At 55.0% G+C, this 20,447-nt stretch overlaps 8 protein-coding genes across 8 annotated transcripts; 3 read left to right on the top strand and 5 right to left on the bottom strand.

Moving 5' to 3' along the window:
* Positions 1-58: 58 nt before the first annotated feature.
* Positions 59-2,171, top strand: SODALDRAFT_380214 (endoglucanase EG-1). The gene is made up of 3 exons (XM_028615096.1): positions 59-1,040; positions 1,130-1,168; positions 1,364-2,171. The coding sequence occupies exons 1-3, from the start codon at positions 432-434 to the stop codon at positions 1,997-1,999; spliced, it is 1,284 nt and encodes a 427-aa protein (XP_028464510.1). The 5' UTR covers positions 59-431; the 3' UTR covers positions 2,000-2,171.
* SODALDRAFT_380212 (hypothetical protein) lies at positions 2,039-5,302 on the bottom strand (the record flags this gene model as incomplete). The annotated part of the gene is made up of 17 exons (XM_028615095.1): positions 2,039-2,055; positions 2,131-2,158; positions 2,227-2,511; positions 2,680-2,811; positions 2,942-3,023; positions 3,108-3,158; positions 3,308-3,368; positions 3,470-3,566; positions 3,654-3,796; positions 3,938-4,020; positions 4,120-4,265; positions 4,344-4,447; positions 4,531-4,562; positions 4,670-4,689; positions 4,757-4,878; positions 4,974-5,012; positions 5,188-5,302. 17 exons carry the CDS (start codon positions 5,300-5,302, stop codon positions 2,039-2,041), a joined length of 1,557 nt encoding a protein of 518 aa, XP_028464509.1.
* Positions 5,303-7,115: 1,813 nt separating this feature from the next.
* Positions 7,116-7,925, top strand: SODALDRAFT_380210 (hypothetical protein; the record flags this gene model as incomplete). Its single annotated transcript, XM_028615094.1, has 3 exons — positions 7,116-7,143; positions 7,255-7,408; positions 7,446-7,925. The coding sequence occupies 3 exons, from the start codon at positions 7,116-7,118 to the stop codon at positions 7,660-7,662; spliced, it is 399 nt and encodes a 132-aa protein (XP_028464508.1). The 3' UTR covers positions 7,663-7,925.
* Positions 7,926-9,206: 1,281 nt separating this feature from the next.
* SODALDRAFT_205326 (hypothetical protein) lies at positions 9,207-11,491 on the top strand. Its single transcript, XM_028607238.1, has 2 exons — positions 9,207-10,411; positions 10,490-11,491. Exons 1-2 carry the CDS (start codon positions 9,505-9,507, stop codon positions 11,383-11,385), a joined length of 1,803 nt encoding a protein of 600 aa, XP_028464507.1. The 5' UTR covers positions 9,207-9,504; the 3' UTR covers positions 11,386-11,491.
* A 923-nt stretch (positions 11,492-12,414) lies between these two features.
* SODALDRAFT_334902 (adenosylhomocysteinase) lies at positions 12,415-14,370 on the bottom strand. The gene is made up of 3 exons (XM_028612325.1): positions 13,440-14,370; positions 12,870-13,305; positions 12,415-12,763 (listed from the first exon to the last, which is right to left on the bottom strand). The coding sequence occupies exons 1-3, from the start codon at positions 14,338-14,340 to the stop codon at positions 12,751-12,753; spliced, it is 1,350 nt and encodes a 449-aa protein (XP_028464506.1). The 5' UTR covers positions 14,341-14,370; the 3' UTR covers positions 12,415-12,750.
* A 784-nt stretch (positions 14,371-15,154) lies between these two features.
* Positions 15,155-17,258, bottom strand: SODALDRAFT_334900 (eukaryotic translation initiation factor 3 subunit 3). Its single transcript, XM_028612324.1, has 3 exons — positions 17,007-17,258; positions 16,383-16,855; positions 15,155-16,221 (listed from the first exon to the last, which is right to left on the bottom strand). The coding sequence occupies exons 1-3, from the start codon at positions 17,058-17,060 to the stop codon at positions 15,654-15,656; spliced, it is 1,095 nt and encodes a 364-aa protein (XP_028464505.1). The 5' UTR covers positions 17,061-17,258; the 3' UTR covers positions 15,155-15,653.
* Positions 17,259-17,638: 380 nt separating this feature from the next.
* Positions 17,639-18,608, bottom strand: SODALDRAFT_340922 (hypothetical protein; the record flags this gene model as incomplete). Its single annotated transcript, XM_028613002.1, has 3 exons — positions 17,639-17,852; positions 17,942-18,325; positions 18,553-18,608. 3 exons carry the CDS (start codon positions 18,606-18,608, stop codon positions 17,639-17,641), a joined length of 654 nt encoding a protein of 217 aa, XP_028464504.1.
* A 185-nt stretch (positions 18,609-18,793) lies between these two features.
* SODALDRAFT_281150 (mitochondrial carrier) lies at positions 18,794-20,022 on the bottom strand (the record flags this gene model as incomplete). The annotated part of the gene is made up of 4 exons (XM_028608271.1): positions 18,794-19,232; positions 19,269-19,620; positions 19,729-19,912; positions 20,005-20,022. 4 exons carry the CDS (start codon positions 20,020-20,022, stop codon positions 18,794-18,796), a joined length of 993 nt encoding a protein of 330 aa, XP_028464503.1.
* Between the last annotated feature and the right edge of the window lie 425 nt (positions 20,023-20,447).

The following is a 20,447-nucleotide window of genomic DNA, read 5'->3' as shown; positions in this document are numbered from 1 at the left end:
GAATTACTGTTAGGGAACTCCTACAGCGTACTGCTGAATTGCTGGCACAAAGTACTAGCTCCTCGCTTATCCCCCTGAACCCCTGGTATCCGTTCGGCACGCCAACCCCTTCCACCTCTCTGGTCCGCGTCTTGGTGGTCTTGGTCGTCTTGGTCCGGAGGGCGAACTTCCATAACCTGTAATGGGGTTGGCTTCGGCGCAGTATCTGGGGGAGCTCCATGCGGGGGAAATGAGTGTCTCGGCATGTCCAGCTGTTTATATCTGGGGGACGATCGTCACCTTGGGGAAGCAGATCACCTCCCTTCTCCTCTGTGTGGTCTCTCTCTCTGTCTCTCTGTCTCACTCACTTCAGTGAGCAAACCACGTAGACACACACACGCACGCACGCACACACACACACACACACTTCCTCCTCCCCTTCCTCCTCCATCATGACGCGCTCTCTTAACACCCTCGGCCTGGCCGCCACCCTCCTGGCCGGTGCCGCCGTCGCCCAGAAACCCATCGGCGGCGAGGACAACCACCCGGCCATCAAGACCTACCGCTGCACCGTCGCCGACGGCTGCACCGAGCACACCAACTACCTCGTCCTCGACTCGCTCGCCCACCCGGTCTACCGCGCCTCCGACGGCGGCAGCTGCGGCACCTGGGGCAACCCCCCGCCCGAGGAGGCCTGCACCACCAAGGAGGAGTGCGCCGAGAACTGCCTGATGGAGGCCATCCCGGACTACTCCGTCTACGGCATCGAGACCGAGGGGGACTCCATGACCCTGTACCAGCTCAGGGACGGCCAGCTGGTCACCCCGCGCGTCTACCTCCTCGAGGAGGACAAGCAGAACTACGAGATGGTCCACCTCACCGGCGCCGAGTTTACTTTCGACGTCGACGTGTCGCGCCTGCCCTGCGGCATGAACAGCGCCCTCTACCTGTCCGAGATGCTCCAGGACGGCGCCAAGAGCGAGTTGAACCAGGGCGGTGCCAACTTTGGCACTGGATACTGCGATGCTCAGTGCTACGTCACTCCTTTCATCAATGGGGAGGTGAGCGCCCCCTCCCCTTTTTTTCTTCTTTTTTTTTTGTCTTTTTTGTCTTTTTCTTTTTTAACCAGAAAGCTGACCAATTCTGCCAGGGTAACGTCGCGGGTCGCGGCTCGTGCTGTCCTGAGCTGGTAAGAACTTTTCCCTCCCTAAGACACCTTGTCCCGTCACCGAAACAGGAGGGGAGTAAAGGGGGAGAAAGACGGGAGGTCATTGAAACAACCCAAAATTGGAAATGGAAAAAAGAAGAAAAAAGAAGAAAAATGGAGAAAAATGGAGAAGAAAAAAGAAACAACACAACAGAACAAAGAACTAACAAAACATAGGACATCTGGGAGGCCAACTCCCGCTCCACCCTCATCGCCCCCCACCCCTGCAACATCACACAGGTCTTCGAGTGCGAGGGCGAGGAGTGCGAGTTCGAGGGCGTCTGCGACAAGTGGGGCTGCAGCTGGAACACCTACCGCGTAGGCCAGGACGACTACTACGGCCGCGGCGACGACTTCACCGTCGACACCACCAAGCCCTTCACCGTCATCACCAACTTCCCCGCCGACGCCGAGGGCAACCTGGTCGAGATCCACCGCGCCTACGTCCAGGACGGCCGCCTCATCCGCTCCGAGGTCGTCCGCCGCGACGACATGCCCGAGGTCAACTACACCAACGACGAGTTCTGCGAGGCCACCGGCGGCGCTCGCCGCTTCCTCGAGCTCGGCGGCCACCAGGAGATGGGCGCCGCCATGACCCGCGGCATGGTCCTCGCCCTCAGCCTCTGGTGGGACGAGGGCGGCTACATGAGCTGGCTCGACGGCGCCGCGGACGGCAACGGCCCTTGCAACGCCACCGAGGGCGCGCCCAGCAACATTGTCCAGATTGAGCCCAACCCGGTCGTCACCTTCGCCAACATGCGCTGGGGTGAGATTGGCTCGACCTGGCAGGCTACTTGCCAGAAGCGCGTGTAAGAGGTGTAAGGGGACGAGTTCTCTCTCACCTCTGGCTACTCAGAGTCTCTGGTACACTGGGGAGAGGCAGAGCCGGAAGAGAACAAGGGACAGTCTGGGTGTTCATATATATATATACTGTGCCGACATACATATCCATGTATGGCACTGCACATCAGGCTGAGGTGCCCAGAAAACCAGTTAGTTTTTGAATGTAAAAACAATCTAGATGTACATACGACTCTCACCTTGAGGCACTCATTTCCTTTGTTCGTCCATCCGCTGTAATTCGAGTCTTCGTGTCGTGGTTGCGTTGTAGACGTGTGAACAGAACGCTCATCGAAACCAGGCATCTCGGTTTTCTCTCGTCCCTTACCCAGCTCTTTATAACGAAAAGTTGCAATATTAAAGTAGAGACGAGAAGGGGTCCAGGAAACCAAGGGCACAACTTTCCTCTCGTAATGAATGAATGGGTGAAGATTTGACGAGCCGAGCTGCGGAAAATCCAAAGTCCCAGTGTCAACCCGCTTGTTCTGCAGACAGAGTGTGTGCCGCGTGTGTGTGTCGAAGGACCAAGGCAACAGCCCCTATAATCCTTGATTCATTAGCCACAATTTACTGGGCGACAGCGGCAGAAAATGCCTAAAACAACGGTTGCCTTCAGCCGGAGGTGGGTGGCTTGTTTCTCCCGGCTACCGAACCAGATTGTCGTTCAACCCGGCTCCTGCGGCTGGGTGTGCCTGGTGCCGTATGTGTACATGGCCGGACCCTATCCTCCAGACTCGGAAAGAAAGATTACACGAGTTCCGAGTGTTGTTGACGGGGGGCCCGGTCTGCGTGTGGTGGTGTATGGAGAGAGAAAGAGAGAGAGAGAGTGTGTGTGCGTGTGTGCGTGTGTTTGTGCGTGTATAGGTATGCAAGTCTTGTGTTGACGCCCGTTGGTCCATCCATGCAGCGTCAGACAGGGACGTGGTGCGGCATCATAGGCTCTTTCGCGTCTACTGTACCTGCCGGCGGCAAAAGAGGGAACCGGAGAAAGGGCTCGCTACAGGGCAACGTTCAAGGTAAGGGATCGTCAGGAACGCGTTGATAGACGGTTACATTGGCAGCAAGGATAAAGCGCCTGAACCGGCCAGAAGCAAGTCTGGTTCTAACCAGAAGCCCTAGAAAGGCCCAAGGTCTGTGCGTGCGTGTGTGCGTGTGAGTACGTTGTACGTTGTATGTTGTGTGTGCGTGTCCCTGTCCTGTCGTCGTGTCTTTTACTTTTCTAGGCATTGTACCTTCTCAAGTGAGCGCCATGCAGGAAGAAAAGGGGGGGGCCTAGCGCACCGAGACGGTTTCGAGAACCTGATCCCGCCTTCCGTTCCATCAAGCAACTTTGAGATCGGCGCTGTATTCCCGATCAAGCACTGATAAACGAGGCTTCTTTTTCGACTAGGGGAAGAGGGAAAGAAAAAAAAAATAGGAAAAAAAAAAAAGGGAAAAAGATACCGACGATGCCAAAGCCTGAACTGAACGGAGCGTGCATCGAGTGGTCGTCGGAGAGTCGGGAACGAAGAAGGGTGGAGAAAACAAAAAGCTCCGGGCCCTGAGAGGAGATCGCTCGCGGTAGCGGCTCCGAAAGATGGACCACTGGGGCGGCGGGCCTCCCCTATACCTACATACACCCCTTCACCCCTTCTTCCTCCCAAGCCTGAGCGTATGTACGGTAGGCGGAGGAAAGCAAGAAGCATTGGTGGGTTGGCATGCCAAGTTGGGATGACTGGGCCGACACCGACGGTCTGGTGTACCTGGAATCCGACTTGACGGGAAGCCCGGCTCATGCTCCCGTGAGATGGTAGGAATTGTTCTAGTCTGGCCTCGAACTGCCGGTAGGAATGGAAGCAATTGCTCCTATATTAAGCTCCAATAATTCCCGATTTCCAGAGCAGCAGAAGCGAAGAATGACTGCATTTGTACCGAGTTGCCCCGATGACAAGTTGGTCCCGAATCCTGACAGCATGTTGAGAGGCAGTATTTGAGGACAAGGCACGTACAACGTACTATTGGACATTGCACAGAAGGTATTGGCAAAAGTCCGTGCGCATGCAAAAGCAAAAGCAAAAGCAAAAGCAAAAAGGGACAGGAATAAAAGGGAGGACAAGAACAGGAACAGGGCCGGGAGGGCGTGGCGTCTGAGCGAAATAAACCCGTGCCAAGCCCAAGCGCGGCCGTACCGGTAAGACCTCCTGTTGGGCGAATCTTTGACAGAGCCGCGACCAAGGCAATTTGGGCACAGCCTGTGTCCCTTTCATCGCGTGCGGTCCATTGGGGTGGGCGTCAATGTCATCCAAGTCTGTCACTTGTCTTGCACCTCTCATGCCACGCTCTCGCTATCCGCCGTTCCCATGTGTCGTTGTTCGCTAGGACTGTACGTTGTAAGACAGAGCGAGACAGGTGCCGGCGGCTCAGAGAGCTGGCCATGGCATTCTGTCATGGGCAGGGGTTGCGAAGAACGGTTCGCTTTGATTCGCCTTTTCGGTAGGTGGGGACGAGGCTTTCGGGATGCCCACGAGCCGATGCTGGGTCCATCCAACCCTTCTCGCTTGAAACAAAACGAGCAAGGGATCCCATCCATTGGAACGAGCAATGGTACAACTTCGTACGGATGTTTAGGGGTGATTATTCGAACAGGTGGTCCGAGCTGCACACTCCCACTCCCACTCCCACTCCTGTACGGAATCAAGATCAGTCCGCTTGATCGTACAGGGTCGCCTATACTCCAGACCTCATACGGACGTGTCTTGACAGGTGTCCAAATGTCATTGAGTATGGGTGGGCCGGCCCGCCGAGATCAAGTCCAGTTAGTTCAATATCCGGATGCGCAGTGACATACGCGGAGAAGGGAGAAGCCCGCGCAGCTGGTTTCTCATCTCCAAACTTCGAATGCTACTAGAAGCGAATGACTGCCGATATGAGTAAAATAACGTTCTTAGTTCTTACTGAGTATAGCCACGGTGGCTTGGAGGATTGGCCAGGATCAACAGCCGAGACTCTAGGGGGGGGGGTTCATTTCCGGGGTGGTGACCGAAGCAGCCATGGGCCTAGAAAAAGAGGCGGAAAAAGAGGCGAAAAGAAGCTAAGAGAGGCGAAGGAGAAGCTTGCATGTTCCTGCATGCCAACCAACTAGTAGATCGTATTGACGTAGTGCCGAGGGAGTTTAGATAGACGGGTGATCCTGGTGAGGGGAGGGGAGGGTTGGTCAGGGAAGAGGGTCCTCAGTGAAGGCTTGAGAAAGGGGACATTCTGAAGAAGAATGTTGGAGGTTTGGAGAATGAAAGTCATGAAACGCCTCCGGCTATTTCTTCGAGTCTTGTGCCGGCAGCCGGTCAGCATCGTTCGAGATCGGCAAAGGCCTTGCAGAAGCGAAGCGGGAAACAAGAGGCAATGCAATCCAGGAGGAGTTGGTTGTCCGGCGACCTTCGGGGCCTATGCCTGGAGAGGGAAACGGAATGCGATACGGGAACTCCGATGGATAGGGAGGAAAAGGAATAGAGGAGGAAGATGGTGAACTCGCTCTGGATCAGAAACGAGCAAGAAGAAGAGACCACGGCGTAGGGAGACTGAGAGGCGTGGAAGGAGACGGTTGCAGGAGGTCGCAGAAGGAGGTCGCAGAAGGTCTTGGATGAGGCAGGTGAGACCGTGAGCTACCTTATGGTGGAAGATTACCTACGGAGGCAGCTTCGTCACTTCGTTCACGGTTTCGTACCTAGGAATAACAAGCCGAAATTCCGGATTATATAATCCATAAGAACAATTATTGCGCGGATACGTACCTACTTCTTAATAGGTAGGTAGGTACCTTAGGTAGCAGCAAGTGGAGACCCGAAACGCCGCGTTAGGAGTACGCCGTAGGTACCCCCAAAATCCACGAATAACTAAGGTAAGCTACAACGTACAGACGTACATCTGGTGTAGCCATTCTCAGCGTTGTACCTTACTCCGTACAGATGCAGGTGCAGAATAATACCGAATACACCGAATATACCGAAAATCAGGATATCGGTCTTCCTTTCGACGCTTGTCTCCGCGGCAAGAACGACTTGCATCCGCAGTAGATCTCGTGTCATTGACGGATGATGACATTGATGAGCCGACAATATTACCACCCTAGGATCATAGACGGGAGTATCCCAACTCATTTCCGTCAAGGAAGAACAAGAAAAAGAATAAGAAAGCACAAGCAGAAGCAGAAGCATCTCTCACCACGCCTCGGGCTTATGTATATACGGTAGTTCAGGATCCATGTGCCATTAGGCGAGTAGCCGTTAACGATTCGCCATTCGTCATTTGTGATTTGCCCAATATTGATTGATCCATGTGGAAGTGCCTGCCCGAGTTTAGTGTATGTACGTGTACAAAGAGCCCCATAAGATCATTTCGTACTTCTAGGGGCACACCCTGCCCGTGTCTCACTCTCCGCCCTCGGTGCGTATATAGAGTAGAGTACATAGATAGCTACCTTATAAATCGAACAAAAAAGACCCACGAGTGTGGTGAAAGTTTCAACGTGTCCGGAGACTGATTAGATCGGTCAAGAACTCGGAGTATATCGTACGCAGTACGGAAGGTATACGAATACACCGGCCTGAAGTTAGCGGGCAACATATATTAAGGGTAGCTATAGGTCGGAAGCAAGAACAAGGAAACCGGTGCCAATATGGTTCTTCATAAGGTGTCAAGTACAACGTACTAGATGCGATGAACTACCCGATACGCGACAAGTCATCAAGATGTGATGTGGTAAATTAGAAGTATCTCAGTATCCGTTGATAAGATGAGATGTGTGCACGAGAGAGAGCTATGACCATAAGGTACTAAGGTACTTTGTCGAGGCCGGAGACGTGGGAGCTAGGAAGTACCTTCGACCTCAAGTACTTTTCATGAGTAGATCGTATATTCTCAGTACTTGCATACCCACCAGCACCTAAGTACCGTACTAGGTCCATTTTCTTACTTTTTTCTTCATTTCTTTTTTTCCTTTTTCTTTCTCTCTCCCCATTCTCCTCTATGGTAACACGAGCAAATCGCAACGACGAGACAAAAATAATCAATATACCGGAGCCCGTCCATGCTGACTAACTTTTCTATCCACTCCATGGCGCATTGGTCTCTGCCGTCGACGCGTTCTTTTTACAAGTCGATACTATACGACCACTTCTCACGGCTCTGCTGCATCTGCGCATGCATCGGCACCCACCCCATCCATCGGATGTCCCTAATTCTTCTCTCTTGAGCAAACCCGAAAGGTCCACCCGCGCTAAATACCACCGTATACCACTCTCCCATCAACCCCTGGGCCTGGCCTGGCCCGCGCACCACCCACCACACGCTACCACCCACCATCATTCTTGTGGTTCTCAGCCTTCAAGACTACCCTAGACGCGAACTGTCCGTACAGACCTCACGTCCACGACCACAACCACAGCCACGGCCACAGCTGCCACTGCGACTGCGACTGCTACCGCGACTGCTACCGCGACTGCTACTGCGACTGCTACTGCGACTACTACTGCGACTGCTACTGCTACTGCGACTGCTACTGCCACGCCTCCCCCCTGCTCCCATTCCTTTTACTGCTTCCACCGCGTCCTGCGCACGGAACAAGTACCTACCTACCCGTACATCCTGTTGGGGACGACTAGACTAGGGGAGAGGACCTGCCAACTGGGGTCTCTCGCCTATCTGGGGCCAGGGGGGTGTATGGTTACAACTCTCTTGACGGGTAGGGGGTAAAAAACAGTTCCAGGTGCAGGTGGGCGTACCGTGTCGCGCGACTCTGCCCGAGTTCTCTACCCCTTGTCCCTCGTTCCCGATTGACCCAGCGAGTCGAGAGAGATTGTCGAATTGTTCGTGGCTCTCCATAAAAAAAAAAACTAATCAAAGCACACCCCCCCCCCCCCCAAAAGAATGACTCCTGACGACATCCCTTCCGAGGCCGCTGGTGACGCCGCTGCGTCGGCCAACTCGTCCAGTCCCAAGACCGACAAGTTAACGGCCACCACCAGCAACACATCCACCACCACCACTCCTAACCCCGATACCATCCTCACCACGAGTCCAACGGCTACTGCTACTACGACTACGACTACCACCACGACCACAAGTACGACTGCTACTGCTACTACGACAGCTACCTCCGACGACACTCCTGCTACTGATGCTGCTTCAGAGTGTGCTGTTGCTCTTGCTGCTGTCGTCGCTGCTGCTGCTGCTGCTACTACTACTGTCCCAGTTGCTACCGACACTATTGTGGACGGTGTCAACGGTGTCAACGGTGCCGACTCGACTCCTCAACCTACCACTACCACTACCACTGCCACCACCACCGCACCATCCGACCCATTACCATCGACATCTGACCCAGCCGCCGCCATCCTCGCCGCCGCCGCCGCCGCCGCCTCCTCGTCCCTCCCCGACTTCTCAACCCCGACTCCTGCCCCTGCGCCGACGGCTCCCCCATCCGAAACTACAACTTGCCAGCCAAACGGCGACGACGCGAAGTCGTCCTCCTCGCCCTCCATGGCTAACAGCCGGTACCTACCACCAAGCTTCCCTCTCTCGAATTTCGCGAGCTCCACGGGCTCTCAATCTCCGCCTGGCATGCCGGTGGGCGGCCAGCTGCACCATAACCATATGGTGCCTTCCACGCAGGCGCAGCCTCCCTCCTCCGAACCATACCGAACGAGCTCCGGGGTGTCCTTGCCGAGCGTGAAGAGCTTTGATCCTCTCCCGTCACAACACCAGTCACCACCACCACCACCACCACCACAACCGCCACTACCGCCACTACCGCCATCACAACACCAACCACAACACCAACAACATCATCAGCACCATCAGCAGCCACAACAACAAGAACATCATCATCATCAACAACCACAACAACAACAACAACCACAACAACCACAACCACAACAACCACAACCACAACAACCACAACAACAACAACATATTCCACTACAACAACCGCCGCAGGCGTCGACCACACAAGTAGCCGTGCCCTACTCGCAAAACATGCACTACTATGGTTCCATGGCTGTGCCGCACAATACATTGTATTCTTTGCCATCCGACCCAGCTGGCATGCGATACGCGATCCCTCCCCACGGAGACCCTCGGTTTGCGAACACTCCTCGAGGCCAAAAGAAGGTATGATGAGCAGTCGGGCTACGAGGAAGAGACGGGAACCTTTTCTGGGTTCGTTTACTGATGAAGCCGACGTTGTTTCTTTCGTTTAGGAAATCAAACGTCGAACGAAAACAGGTTGTCTAACCTGTCGGAAACGCAGAATCAAGGTGGGTAACCGTACATTTTCTTCTCGTCTATTTCCTATCAAGCGTTTCCCAGCATGAATTGTTTCAGCCGAGACAGAGACGAACGACCGCGTCTTCATTCTCCCGTTCCGAACGAATGTGTATAGAAGCCTAGGGGGACAAAAGAGCAGGAACCAGAAACGGAACCAGAAACAGAAACGGGAGAAGGCGATGAAGAGAGGGAATGAAGACAATGACAAAACAACCACCAATGCCGGCATTCTCTCGTCCCGGCGTTTTCTGGCGAAATATCCATCGCGTCAAAACCGCTCGGTCGACGTCGACGCGACGGAGCAAGGATCGAGAAAACTGGAAGTTGTTACCGGACCGTGGCGCCGGCCTGCCAGTCTGTGCCAACTGGAAATACATCCCCCGCCAGTTCGTCCCGACCCGCTGGATCCCCGGGCCTTCGCTGCCGGAAGTACTTGGGTACTTCTTGACTGGGGATCTTTTTCACCACCCACACCACATCACGCACCCCATCACCTATTATCGCTCTTATCTTATCACCTCAGTTATGCGCCACCTGAGCTCCCTCTCCCACACTTACATCACTCTCGAATTTTTTCCCTCTTTTTCCACTTTGGACCCTCTCAACCATTCAGTTCTGTCCCGTCTTACATATTCACCATCTTTCCACATCGGAGCCGAAGCCGTCTTTTTCTAACATTTTTGTGCCAGTGCGACGAGGGCCAACCCACCTGCAACAACTGCCGAAAGTCGAAGCGGGAGTGTGCAGGATATGATCCCGTCTTCAAACCCCAACAGGCCACTTCAGACGTCCAACATCATACTCATACTCTGGCCACCAACCGACCTCCAACCTCGGCACCTGGTGTGCCTTCCTCGACGCTCTCCACCACACCGTTTCCTCCTTCGAACCCGTACGGGTCCCAACCTGCCGTCGTCACGGGCTCTTACGGCACATTAGGAACATCCAACGGACCTACCAATCCCGCCATTACCGCCCCTTTCGTTGCACCCAAGCCGGACGGCCACCAGGGATCCGGTCCTCATCCCATACCGCCGTCTAGCACGTTACCATCTGCTACACCCGGCGGCTACTTTCACCTTAGAGGTTGGCCTTCCCTTCCCCTTCCCTTCTATCTCCCCCTTCCCCCGTCCTTCTCCCGTCCCCCGACTTACACCCATCCAGCAAAGAAGATGAAAGTCGACAATCTCATCGGCCTCTTGGGCCCGTCACCACCTATCCGTGACACCCCTCTGACAGATGACCTGTTCAGGGAAATCACTCGGGTGTACCATGAGATTTACGTCTACGGGCTGAACGCATTCTTCGAAACCACATGGTTCGACGTCAAGGACGCAAAGGGAAACCACACCTTTCCCAACAACAAGTCCGCCATTGACCACTTCGCCACGTTCCTCCAGGCCATCCAGACGACGCGGCCGGACGACCGGGCGAGCATGTTGTCATCGGGCATTCTCGAAGCGCGCCTGATCTGGGTCCTAGCGGCTCTCCCGTACACAATGAGCCCTCCCCGCGTCAACAACTCCGTCAACGGCCTCCCTCACCCGGCCGACCCCGTCGAGATCCGCAACCGGGTCCACGTCTTCGAGGTCCTCCTGAGCGGCGACCACATCGACTCCAACCCGCTAGCCCCACCGGTCGCCCACGTCGATCTGCACCGGACGCGGGAGTTCGACTTTTGGCGGACATTGGGCGACTACGTCACCTTCCGTGACGAACCGAACCTCCACCGCACCGCGCAGCGCGAGGAGGCCCTCGGCCGGCTCCGCCTCCTGCTGGACGGCCGCGAGAACCGCGACCTGCTGTACTCCATCGCCATCGCGCGCGAGCTCGCGCCGCGGTACCCGCCGGGCTACGAGAACGCCGTCCCGCAGCACGTGGACGAGTCGGACCCCAAGAACAAGCTCTTCGTGGCGTGCGACTTTATCAGGAGGGAAGCCCAGGCCACGGGGGGGACGACGAATGTGGTGCGGCGGTTCAGCGAGCTGGCGAACCAGGCTTTTATCAATCCGGGGGTCAACGTTGCCAACGTTGTCAGCCCTGGCATTGTCCCGAGTTGAGCAAGTTTTTATCCTTGTTACGTTTCTTGTTTTCTCAAAGTTGTTTCCTCCCTCTTTTCGGCCTCCACGAGCCCGGCCTTTTTTTTTTTCTTTTTTTCTTTTTTCCTCCTTTTCAAACAATGTTCTTTTTACACGGTGTGTGGTGTGTCTTTTTTTCCACTGCATCTCTAGGGTTGTCAGAGGAGCTCAACAAAAGTGATTTCATCAGTTGTCATCCGGTACGAAAAGGGGGACGGAGGTTTGCATCCAAGCCAATGTCTATATTTGCGCAATTTCTTTTTCTTCTTCTTCTGGCGTACGGGTAGCTACCATCAAGACGCGGCCCGTTTGAGCTGCGGTCGCATTTTGTTGCATCTCGCACATTGGGGGCCACGGGATCCCTGTGCAAAAAATGTATGATTAGGGGTGGAAAGGGCTCTGAAGCCTCCCACCAAAGCATAAAGAAAGGGGTTTGGACTAGGGGATTAGGTTGGGTGTGCCTTGGGCGCATTTTCTTTGCCTGAGGGTTGTATGATGTTGAGAGAGGCATAGAAACGGGATCTAGGATCCGAGCTCTTGTCACGGTGGCAGAGCGGCCAGCAATCGGCTGGGCCCGATACATAGTGCAGTATCTAAGCATGCTACACGTTCTCCTTGCCGCATGGCTTCTATCAGAGGCTCCCTGCTCAGGACATCACATCAAATAAATGACCGCGCATTCTGTGTGTTGCTCCTTGTAAGGGGTCTTCAAAACCGTCATTCTTAGAGTCGGGGCACGGTTAATGTGTCAAAGAAATAGTTCTTGCAATGCGATAGTATTCTCTAAGCATCATTGCGTGGCCTCGGTTGACGGGCCCTACCTCCTCTCGCCTAAGCACCCGAGGCCTCTCTAAATGAAGAGATGCCACCCGTGGCTGTTCTCTTTGTTCTCCTCTTCTTGGTCCAGTCTAGTGGACACAAGCCGTATAATGTAAATGTGGAAAAAAAAAGAGACCCGATAAAACAAAAAGAGACGAAAAACCGCAAATGCCATGATGGTTCCGGGGAATCTTTGTTTCTTCGCCAAGCCAACGCCGTTTTTTTGTTGAAAAAAACAGACCTTCGCTGCCCGGCGCAGCTAAACCGCGTTTTAAATGCCCATCCCTGAACAAAAAAAAAAAAGAAGATGCCCTTACCCTGCCCTGAGGAAATAAACCCTCTTTGCCTTCCTTTTTCCCAGATCGGTTGTGCGTGCTGTCATGCAAGTTCATGGTGTTGAGAACACAGATTGCCTCTTTCCCAGTTCGTGGTGCCACGAGCCGTGTAAAGTCGTTGAAGTCATTAGTAGGAGGTGTTGAAGAAGGACGTTCTGAGGGGTTTTGTTTGGTGCTACGAAGGGGTTTTCGCTTAGTAGCGGTAGCTGCAGGGGAGCAAGTTAGCGGAAATTGGAACAACCCATTGTCGTTGGAGGTAGGGAAAGGGAGGGAGGGGGGAAGGATGGGGGAAGGATGGGGGAAGGATCGTACATATCGCTCTTGAAGGGACCCTCGACGGTCAGACCGAGATAGTCGGCCTGGACGTTGGTGAGCTGGGTGAGCTCGACGTTGACGTGAGCAAGGTGCAGACGGGCGACCTCCTCGTCGAGGATCTTGGGCAGGACGTAGACGCCGACATCGAGCTTGGCGGTCTTGCCGAACTCGACGTACTTCTTGCCCCAGGCCTCGTCGTTGGCCTTGTAGAGCATGATCTGGGCGAGGACCTGGTTGGTGAAGGAGCAAGACATGACGAAGGAGGAGTGGCCGGTGGCGCAGCCAAGGTTGACGAGACGGCCCTCGGCCAGGAGGATGATGTGGCGGCCGTTCTTCATCAGGAAGCGGTCGACCTGGGGCTTGATGTTCTGGACGCTCTGGGCGTTGGCCTTGAGCCAGGCGACATCGATTTCAATGTCGAAGTGGCCAATGTCTGGAGTGGGGGGAATAGGTTAGTGAATGTGTATCGATGGCTGGGAAAAAAAGAAAGAAAAAAAAAAGAAACAAAAGGAAGGTGGGGGAGACACATGGGAGGGGGAGAGAAATATGTGGACGACTACTACGTACTGCAGACAATGGCATCGTTGGGCATGGCCTCAAAGTGCTCGCCAGTCAAAATGTCACGGCAGCCGGTGGTGGTGACGAAGATCTGGCCGACCTTGGCGGCCTTCTCCATGGTGGTGACCTGGTAGCCGGCCATGGCGGCCTGGAGGGCGTTGATGGGGTCAATCTCGGTGACGAGGACGCGGGCGCCCATGGTGGCCAGGGCCATGGCGCAGCCCTTGCCGACGTCACCGAAACCGGCAACGACGGCGATCTTGCCGGCAACCATGACGTCGGTCGCGCGCTTGATGCCGTCGATGAGGGACTCGCGGCAGCCGTAGAGGTTGTCGAACTTGGACTTGGTGACCGAGTCATTGACGTTGATGGAGGGCACGAGGAGCTTGCCATCCTTGAGCATGCGGTAGAGGTGGTGGACGCCGGTGGTGGTCTCCTCGGAGACGCCGTAGCAGTCCGCGAGCATCTCGGGGTATTTGCTGTGGACGAGCGAGGTCAGGTCACCGCCGTCGTCGAGGATGAGGTTCAGCTTCTTTCCGTCCTTGAAGGCGTTCAGCTGCTGCTCGAGGCACCAGTTGTACTCCTCCTCGGTCTCGCCCTTCCAGGCAAAGACGGGGACACCGGCAGCGGCGATGGCAGCAGCGGCGTGGTCCTGGGTGGAGAAGATGTTGCACGAAGTCCAGGTGACTTCGGCGCCGAGCGAGGTCAGGGTCTCGATGAGGACGGCAGTCTGGATGGTCATGTGCAGGCAGCCGGCGATACGAGCGCCCGCGAGAGGCTGGTCGACGGCATACTTGGCCCGGATCTGCATCAGACCAGGCATCTCATTCTCGGCGAGCTCGATCTCCTTACGGCCAAAGGCGGCAAGGGACAGGTCGGCGACCTTGAACGTGTGGGCGGGAGCAGCCATGATGTGGGATATGGGGGGGGGGGGGAGGGGGAATTGGGTTGATTGAAGAATGGAGGAGAGGAATGGAAGGATTTTTCGGTGGGAGGAAAGAGGGGAAAATAGAGGATGAAGGGAATTGGGAGAGGTTAAAGGGTTGAGGAAGGGAGGAGGGGAGGGAAAAGGAGGAGGAGGAGAAATTTGAGCGGTAAGATAATACTTATGGAGGGGTGGAGGGGTGGAGGGGTTTGAGGGGTCCGCAGGAGTTGGGTGGTTGCCCCGCCTATACAACGGTACGCGTCTGCTAATTGGGTTTAGCGCCTCGGGGGGTCCTTGAAGTTTTTCAGGTCTTATCCAGATTTTAATCCAGGGCAGACCAACGCCGATAAGCCTGAGATATCTACCTTGGGTACGTGTTTATCAAGTGTACCCCATTGTACCCTTCTTTTTATTTTTCCATTTTTTTTCTCTCGAGTTGTTGGACCCGTTTGTTTGCCCGCTCCCAAGTGGAAATACGAGTACATTGTTAGTCGTGACCAATTCCTTCTTGTTTCCCATAGAGCCAACAAGAAAAATCATCAATGATAACAACAATAACAATCATAATTGAGAGGTTACACTGGGACCTCCCACTCGAGATGAAGGTGTGGCTTTGCTGCCTCCGTTCGCGGGGCACAAAGGACGACAAATGAGGGGGACCGGAGTAGAGAGCTACTTCAGTGTACCCGACAGAAAGTAGCACTCCAGTCTCAGGTTATTCCCGACCACGTGCCCGCTTATGGACGACTGCGACAAAACCCCAAAATCAACGCTCCGTATGCGGCGGTAACGCATTAGAAATCCGTGATGGGATGGTGGGATGGTGGGATGAGACGGGTCCCGTCACGACAAAGGCGCTGTCAAATCCCAACTTGTCACTTTACAACACAGGTCCGACCTAAGTTTTCGTGAAAAATTGCTGCCGATAATTCTTACCAGAGAGATCATCAACACCCCAGGTCATTGAGATGTCGATTATCTGCACTGCCCGTCATACCTATGTAAGAGACACACAGAGAGCGGGCAGCCCCGTAAAACGCCATGTAGAAATGCTGAAATGATCCGCTCCCCAGATCCAGATCAACCATCCCTGACCCAGACCGACATCCGAGGACCTTCACGTCTATGTGCCGCCCTATTTCCCCGATAAGTCGTTGTTCGGTCATCAGCCCAGCTGTCCCTGTCCTTTTGATTCTCCCAGCCTCCTCGTTGCGTAAACCTTGTGCTTTTTGTCCCCTTTTAAAGCCTTAATTCATTCGCTTCGCCGGGGGAAACCCAAATTCGAAGCGCCGCCCCCTCTACGCGTGCTTGGGAAGCAAGTTCTCCCGCACGGCAAACATCTTGGCGCTGATATTGGCCGTGAACCCGTCCACCTGCTTGCTGTACTGCTCGACCTGCTTAGCGTTGAGCATGCCCTCCAGCCGGCTCGGCTCCTGCGGCAGCTTGAACAGCCGCTGCCACTCGTCCTCGGGGAGCAGCTGCTGCTTGGCCAGCGTCCGCTGCGCGTTCTCGGCCTTGCGCTTGGCCTGCCACTGCGAGATCTTGGCCTGCTCGCGGCCCAGCTGCCGCTGGTAGAACTGGTAGTTGTTCACCTCGTTGTAGTGCGCGTCGATGCTGTCGAGGAGCAGGTCGCACGTCTTCTCCAGGAACGGGTCGATCGACAGGTCCAGGTTGTCCACCGACGGGTACAGCGGCTGCCGGGACGGGTCGTCCTTGAGCTCCGAGATGGATGTTGGTGGCTCCAGCGTGTCGGGCTGCGGGGCCTGCGGGAGCTGGTGCAGGAAGGTGGTGAGGAGGTGCGTGTTGTGGACGGTGACGGGGAATTCTTGGAGGATGTCCCTGAAAGTGAGTTTGGATTTCTGCAAGCTGCACATCCGGAAAGGTACCGTTAGCATCGGTGACGAGGTAATACCAGGGGCGCATACACGGCGAGTTGACACATTGGGAGAGGGAGCAACGGTAACAGAAGCAGAACCATAAAAAGGGGGGGAAAAGAAAAAAGAAAAAAGAAAGAAAAAACACCATACCTCTCCGTCGTAAACTTGCCCTCCTTATAGGCAGCCATAAACGCCGGCGTCAGCTTGAAAGCACGAAGGCTCAGAGAACCCTGCGAGGTGCGGCTGACGTCATGGACGACGGCAACGGTTTTCTCGTTGTCCTTCTGGTAGTGGTACTGGTTCTCGATGAAGCCGAGGTTGACAAAGTTGCCCATGGTGGCGCTGGTGTACCAGCCGACGTTGTTCGCGTCGACGTTGACCTCCTTCAGGTGCCTGATCATCTCGTTTTGGTAGGCGATGTTGGCCTTTTGCCTCGGCGCGGCGACGGCCAGGGCCGAGGCGTCGTTCTGGTGGGAGGAGGAGGAGTCGGCCGAGGTCTCGACCGTGGGGAAGTGGAAGGAGTTTGTGATTTCGAGGACGCCGTTGCGGTCCATGCCGACGATGGACCCGGTCGCGATGGTGGGGAAGTTGGACGAGCCATGCTTGACGATCTTCATCACCACCTAGAGATCGAAGAGAAAGAGAAAGACGGTCTGGTCAGTCGACTATGGGCGGCTCATGGAGTGGGGCGACCCTTAGAGGGGAGGACTGGGAAAAGCGGCTGCGCTCGCGCAAGGAAGAGTGAGTAGGCGCCTGCAGGACGGGAGGACTTACTAGGGCCTCGACGACCACCGAGGTGATGGGGACATCCTTGATAACGTCCGCCATGTTTGCGATGTTGTTTTCTCTCGTCTGCTAGGAGGGTGTGGGCGGGGACCTCTGTGGGTAAGGAAAAAGAAAAAAGTGCGGACGAGGTATCGGGAGTCGTGATATCGCGCTCGGTTGGAGGGGCGGAGATTACGGTTGGACGTCTGGAATATCAACATATCCAACTTTTTCGCCCATGGCTTGGAAAGTGGGATTGTGGGCGGAGAGGTGGTCAAGGGCGGCAGTATTGCCTAATTAGGGAATTCTTGCTGGATTACCTCATCCTGTCCGATGAACTAATCAGTCCGCGCGACATGAGAGACCGATGGTGAGCATTGAGTATTGAGAAGAGACAGACATGTCTAGGAATTCATGCTTTCATCGCCATTCAAACGAACTCTAGATTCAATGTTCTAACCACAAGACTGCAACTGCAGCCAAGTTCTGGCATCCAATTACCTTGCCAAAAAAAAAAATATAAAAATATAAAAAAAAAGAAGAAGAAGAAAGAAAGAAAGAAAGCCAATCGCTATGTTCTTTTCCTGTCGCAACAAATAATTTTCTAAAAAGAACAAAGACATCCCTCTCAGTATCAGACGTCAGTCCTCCCAGTCGATAAACTCGAAGCTCTCGGCACCCTCGCGGACGGTCAGTTTGTGGCGGTCAATCCTCCAAAACGAATACATGGACGCCGTAGCCCTCGCGGCCTTCCGATGAGCCGGGCCCTGTCCTGCCCTGACAGCATCTCCCCGCGATCGCCAGAAACAGGTCGCCAGGTTCCGGCCCTCGGCGGTCGGTTCCCCGAACCAATACCTATATTTTTCCCTCTCGCGTAAGTCCAAGGGCACGGGGGGAACTCTTTCTCATTCACGCGGTTCTGTTCTCTTCTCCCGTTTTCTTACTTCAGAAATCCCCCAACGGCATTGGCTTCGCGATGAGCATCCTTATCCAGTGCACCGAGGTCGGCGTAGATGGTGGTAGGCGGGATCTGTGACCGGAAGGCCACGACGTAGAAGGACGTCTCCCTGAAAGGCTTGCCCGACTTCCGCACCAGGTGCTTGAGTTCCCCGAAGACCTCGTCCCAGTTGAAGGACTCGGTGTAGGGAGCGGTGGCATAGTCCGGCCGAGTGTTCTTCATGCGAGCCAGTGCTTGGGCGACCAGTGCGTTCTCGTGGTCGAGAGTGTGCAGATCGAGTTGGTGCTCCGGCTCCTCGTAAGGCGAGTGAATAAACCAACGGGGGGGATCTTCCTCATCTTCCGGCTCTACGTCGGCGGTGGTGATAATGCTTTCGCTCTTGGTATGCACTGGGCTTTGCCGCGGGATGCTGGTGGTCAACTCTGCCACAGAGCTCACGGTTGCTGCCATGATGGATATCGGTGAACGAAGGAGAAATCGCTAGCAAGCCCAGTGAAACCCCCAAAGACAACACAGGACGGGAACACTTTGTTTGACATGGCAGACCAGACCCTTGTGTAGGATGGTCCGGGCTTATAAACTGTCGTCGGACTTAACAGACCAAAAAGCTGGCATGCCAGGGCCTCGGGACGATCGCGCACGTCTTCTGCCATGACGATTGCCTCACCGAACTCGAGGTGGGTCCCTGGCACACGGAACAAGTCGGTCACCTTGAATCGGCCATTTTTATAGCGTTCGTGGGGCTATGGCGCCATCGGGAGTAATTCTGATGCGAGAAGGTCCTCGAATCCTTTTATCAGCGGCATTCCCCATTTTGACTCTGGCCAGTGAATGAGGATCAGGATGGCTCCCCGAGAACGTCTTGCTCGGTTTTATCCCGAGTCAGCCACACCTTGGACATCTCGTACGTCCCCAGGTACAGACCACTCCCCAAGGCCGTCCATACAGAACGCAGCAGTCCTCCACGAAAGAGGCCTCGCAGTCCGTTATTGCGATACACTTCGCGCGCAGTCGACCAGCTGCTTCTGCTTCTGCTTCTATTCTGACAAGTCTCCGGGTCTGACCTTGACCTTGTTGACGCAGGATCTTTGGGGTCTTCACCATCGCCCGCGCTTAACATCATCCGCGTCTTGACAACATCGCTCGGTGCTGTGACGAAGGCCGCCATGGCGCCCGCCGCCCCCGCACTCACGCCATTAACGACTGCCGTCTCCAGGAGGCCGCGCTCTCGTTTCCGTTTCCGTTGCCGTGACCGTGCCTGCGACGGATCTGTTCGGCTTACGGTGACCCCTGGCGGCGATTGATCCCGCCACTCCCAGATCCGATCCCGCAAATGCTCGAAGATGGGGAACTGCAGGGCCGTGAAGGGGAGGTTCCGAGCCACCAAAGCCGTGTACCCGGTGAACAGCCTCTTCCGGGCTCCCGAGGCAGCGATCTGATAGACTGCTTGCAGAGACGTGGATGAACTCGCCCTAGTCCCATTCTGCTGCTGCCTGCGTAGCATCTGCGCATTCTGCTTGACGACCTCTGCTGGTGCCAGCACCACGCACGAAGCCATCTCGGCGATGGCGGACGCGGAAGAGTGGACTAGCGGTTGCGGCGCCATGGGGACGGCCAGAGATATGCTCTGTTTCATGCTTTCGTAGGTGGCAAAGAAGATGCCCGCTGTGTATCGTTCGGTCAGTTGGTCTTTACGAAGATCCATCGTCCCCGTCTGTCACAGCCGTGGAATGGAAGGACGAAAAGGAAAGAGGCAGGAGTGGACGACTGTACCCGCTGGAAGGGTTGCGACAATGACGCTGCCGATGCCCTGGTATAAGCCGCGAAATACCGGCACCTTGGCCTCGCCCGGACGAGAGGCAAATGTCTTGAGAAAATCCTGGCTTTGGTAGCGTGTCTTGAGCGTATCGAGTGGGTAAACGAGGCAGTCAACGGTGAAGGCCGCCGCTGCACCGGCCTTGTGTGGTCCATCCTCGTCAGCAGGAGGCCAGGGGCGGCAGGGCCCAGCAGCTGGGTCAAGTTGAGAGGACTCCGGGGTCCGGAACTCACGGCGTAGATTTCGTACATGGTTTGGTCTTTCCGATGTTGGTCTGTGGGCTCATTTCGATGGGGTTGAGAGCTTGATTAACAGGTCTAAGGTAGATGTGGATATGAGCGGAAGTTGGGGAGTGGCAGATGTGTGGGATGGGACCGATGGGACCGATGGGTACCGGTACCTCAGAGAAAAGGAAGCTGATGACATCATATGTACGGACGACAATTCCAGCTCTCATTTTCAAAACAGCTGCTACCAAACCACCATGTATTTGTTACGGGTGTCACGTGACTTCGCTCGTGACTCCGCTCGGCCAACCAATCAGGTTACGCCGCCTAGGTAGTCAGACCTCCTATAACCTGTGCCGAGGCTATGGATAGCTTCACACACACTTAATATACGTAAGTGTTATACTCTCTATAGGTTATAAGCCCCTACTTTCGTAATTAAGAATAAA

The sequence above is a fragment of the Sodiomyces alkalinus genome (assembly GCF_003711515.1).
Source record: "Sodiomyces alkalinus F11 unplaced genomic scaffold SODALscaffold_8, whole genome shotgun sequence".
Lineage (NCBI taxonomy): Eukaryota > Fungi > Ascomycota > Sordariomycetes > Glomerellales > Plectosphaerellaceae > Sodiomyces > Sodiomyces alkalinus.
The sequence above is the reverse complement of the archived record's forward strand: the minus strand, read 5'-3'. Positions and strand labels throughout refer to the sequence as shown.

Coding starts and splice junctions, on each gene's coding strand:
- SODALDRAFT_334902 (XM_028612325.1), bottom strand. CDS start 14,340: ATGGCTGCTCCCGCCCACACGTTCAAGGTCGCCGACCTGTCCCTTGCC. Junction 13,306..13,439: donor CAACGATGCCATTGTCTGCA/GTACGTAGTAGT, acceptor CCCCCACTCCAG/ACATTGGCCACTTCGACATT.
- SODALDRAFT_334900 (XM_028612324.1), bottom strand. CDS start 17,060: ATGGCGGACGTTATCAAGGATGTCCCCATCACCTCGGTGGTCGTCGAG. Junction 16,856..17,006: donor CGGTGGTCGTCGAGGCCCTA/GTAAGTCCTCCC, acceptor TTCGATCTCTAG/GTGGTGATGAAGATCGTCAA. Junction 16,222..16,382: donor GGCAAGTTTACGACGGAGAG/GTATGGTGTTTT, acceptor CCGGATGTGCAG/CTTGCAGAAATCCAAACTCA.
- SODALDRAFT_380214 (XM_028615096.1), top strand. CDS start 432: ATGACGCGCTCTCTTAACACCCTCGGCCTGGCCGCCACCCTCCTGGCC. Junction 1,041..1,129: donor CTCCTTTCATCAATGGGGAG/GTGAGCGCCCCC, acceptor CAATTCTGCCAG/GGTAACGTCGCGGGTCGCGG. Junction 1,169..1,363: donor GCTCGTGCTGTCCTGAGCTG/GTAAGAACTTTT, acceptor AACAAAACATAG/GACATCTGGGAGGCCAACTC.
- SODALDRAFT_205326 (XM_028607238.1), top strand. CDS start 9,505: ATGAAGAGAGGGAATGAAGACAATGACAAAACAACCACCAATGCCGGC. Junction 10,412..10,489: donor CGGCTACTTTCACCTTAGAG/GTTGGCCTTCCC, acceptor ACACCCATCCAG/CAAAGAAGATGAAAGTCGAC.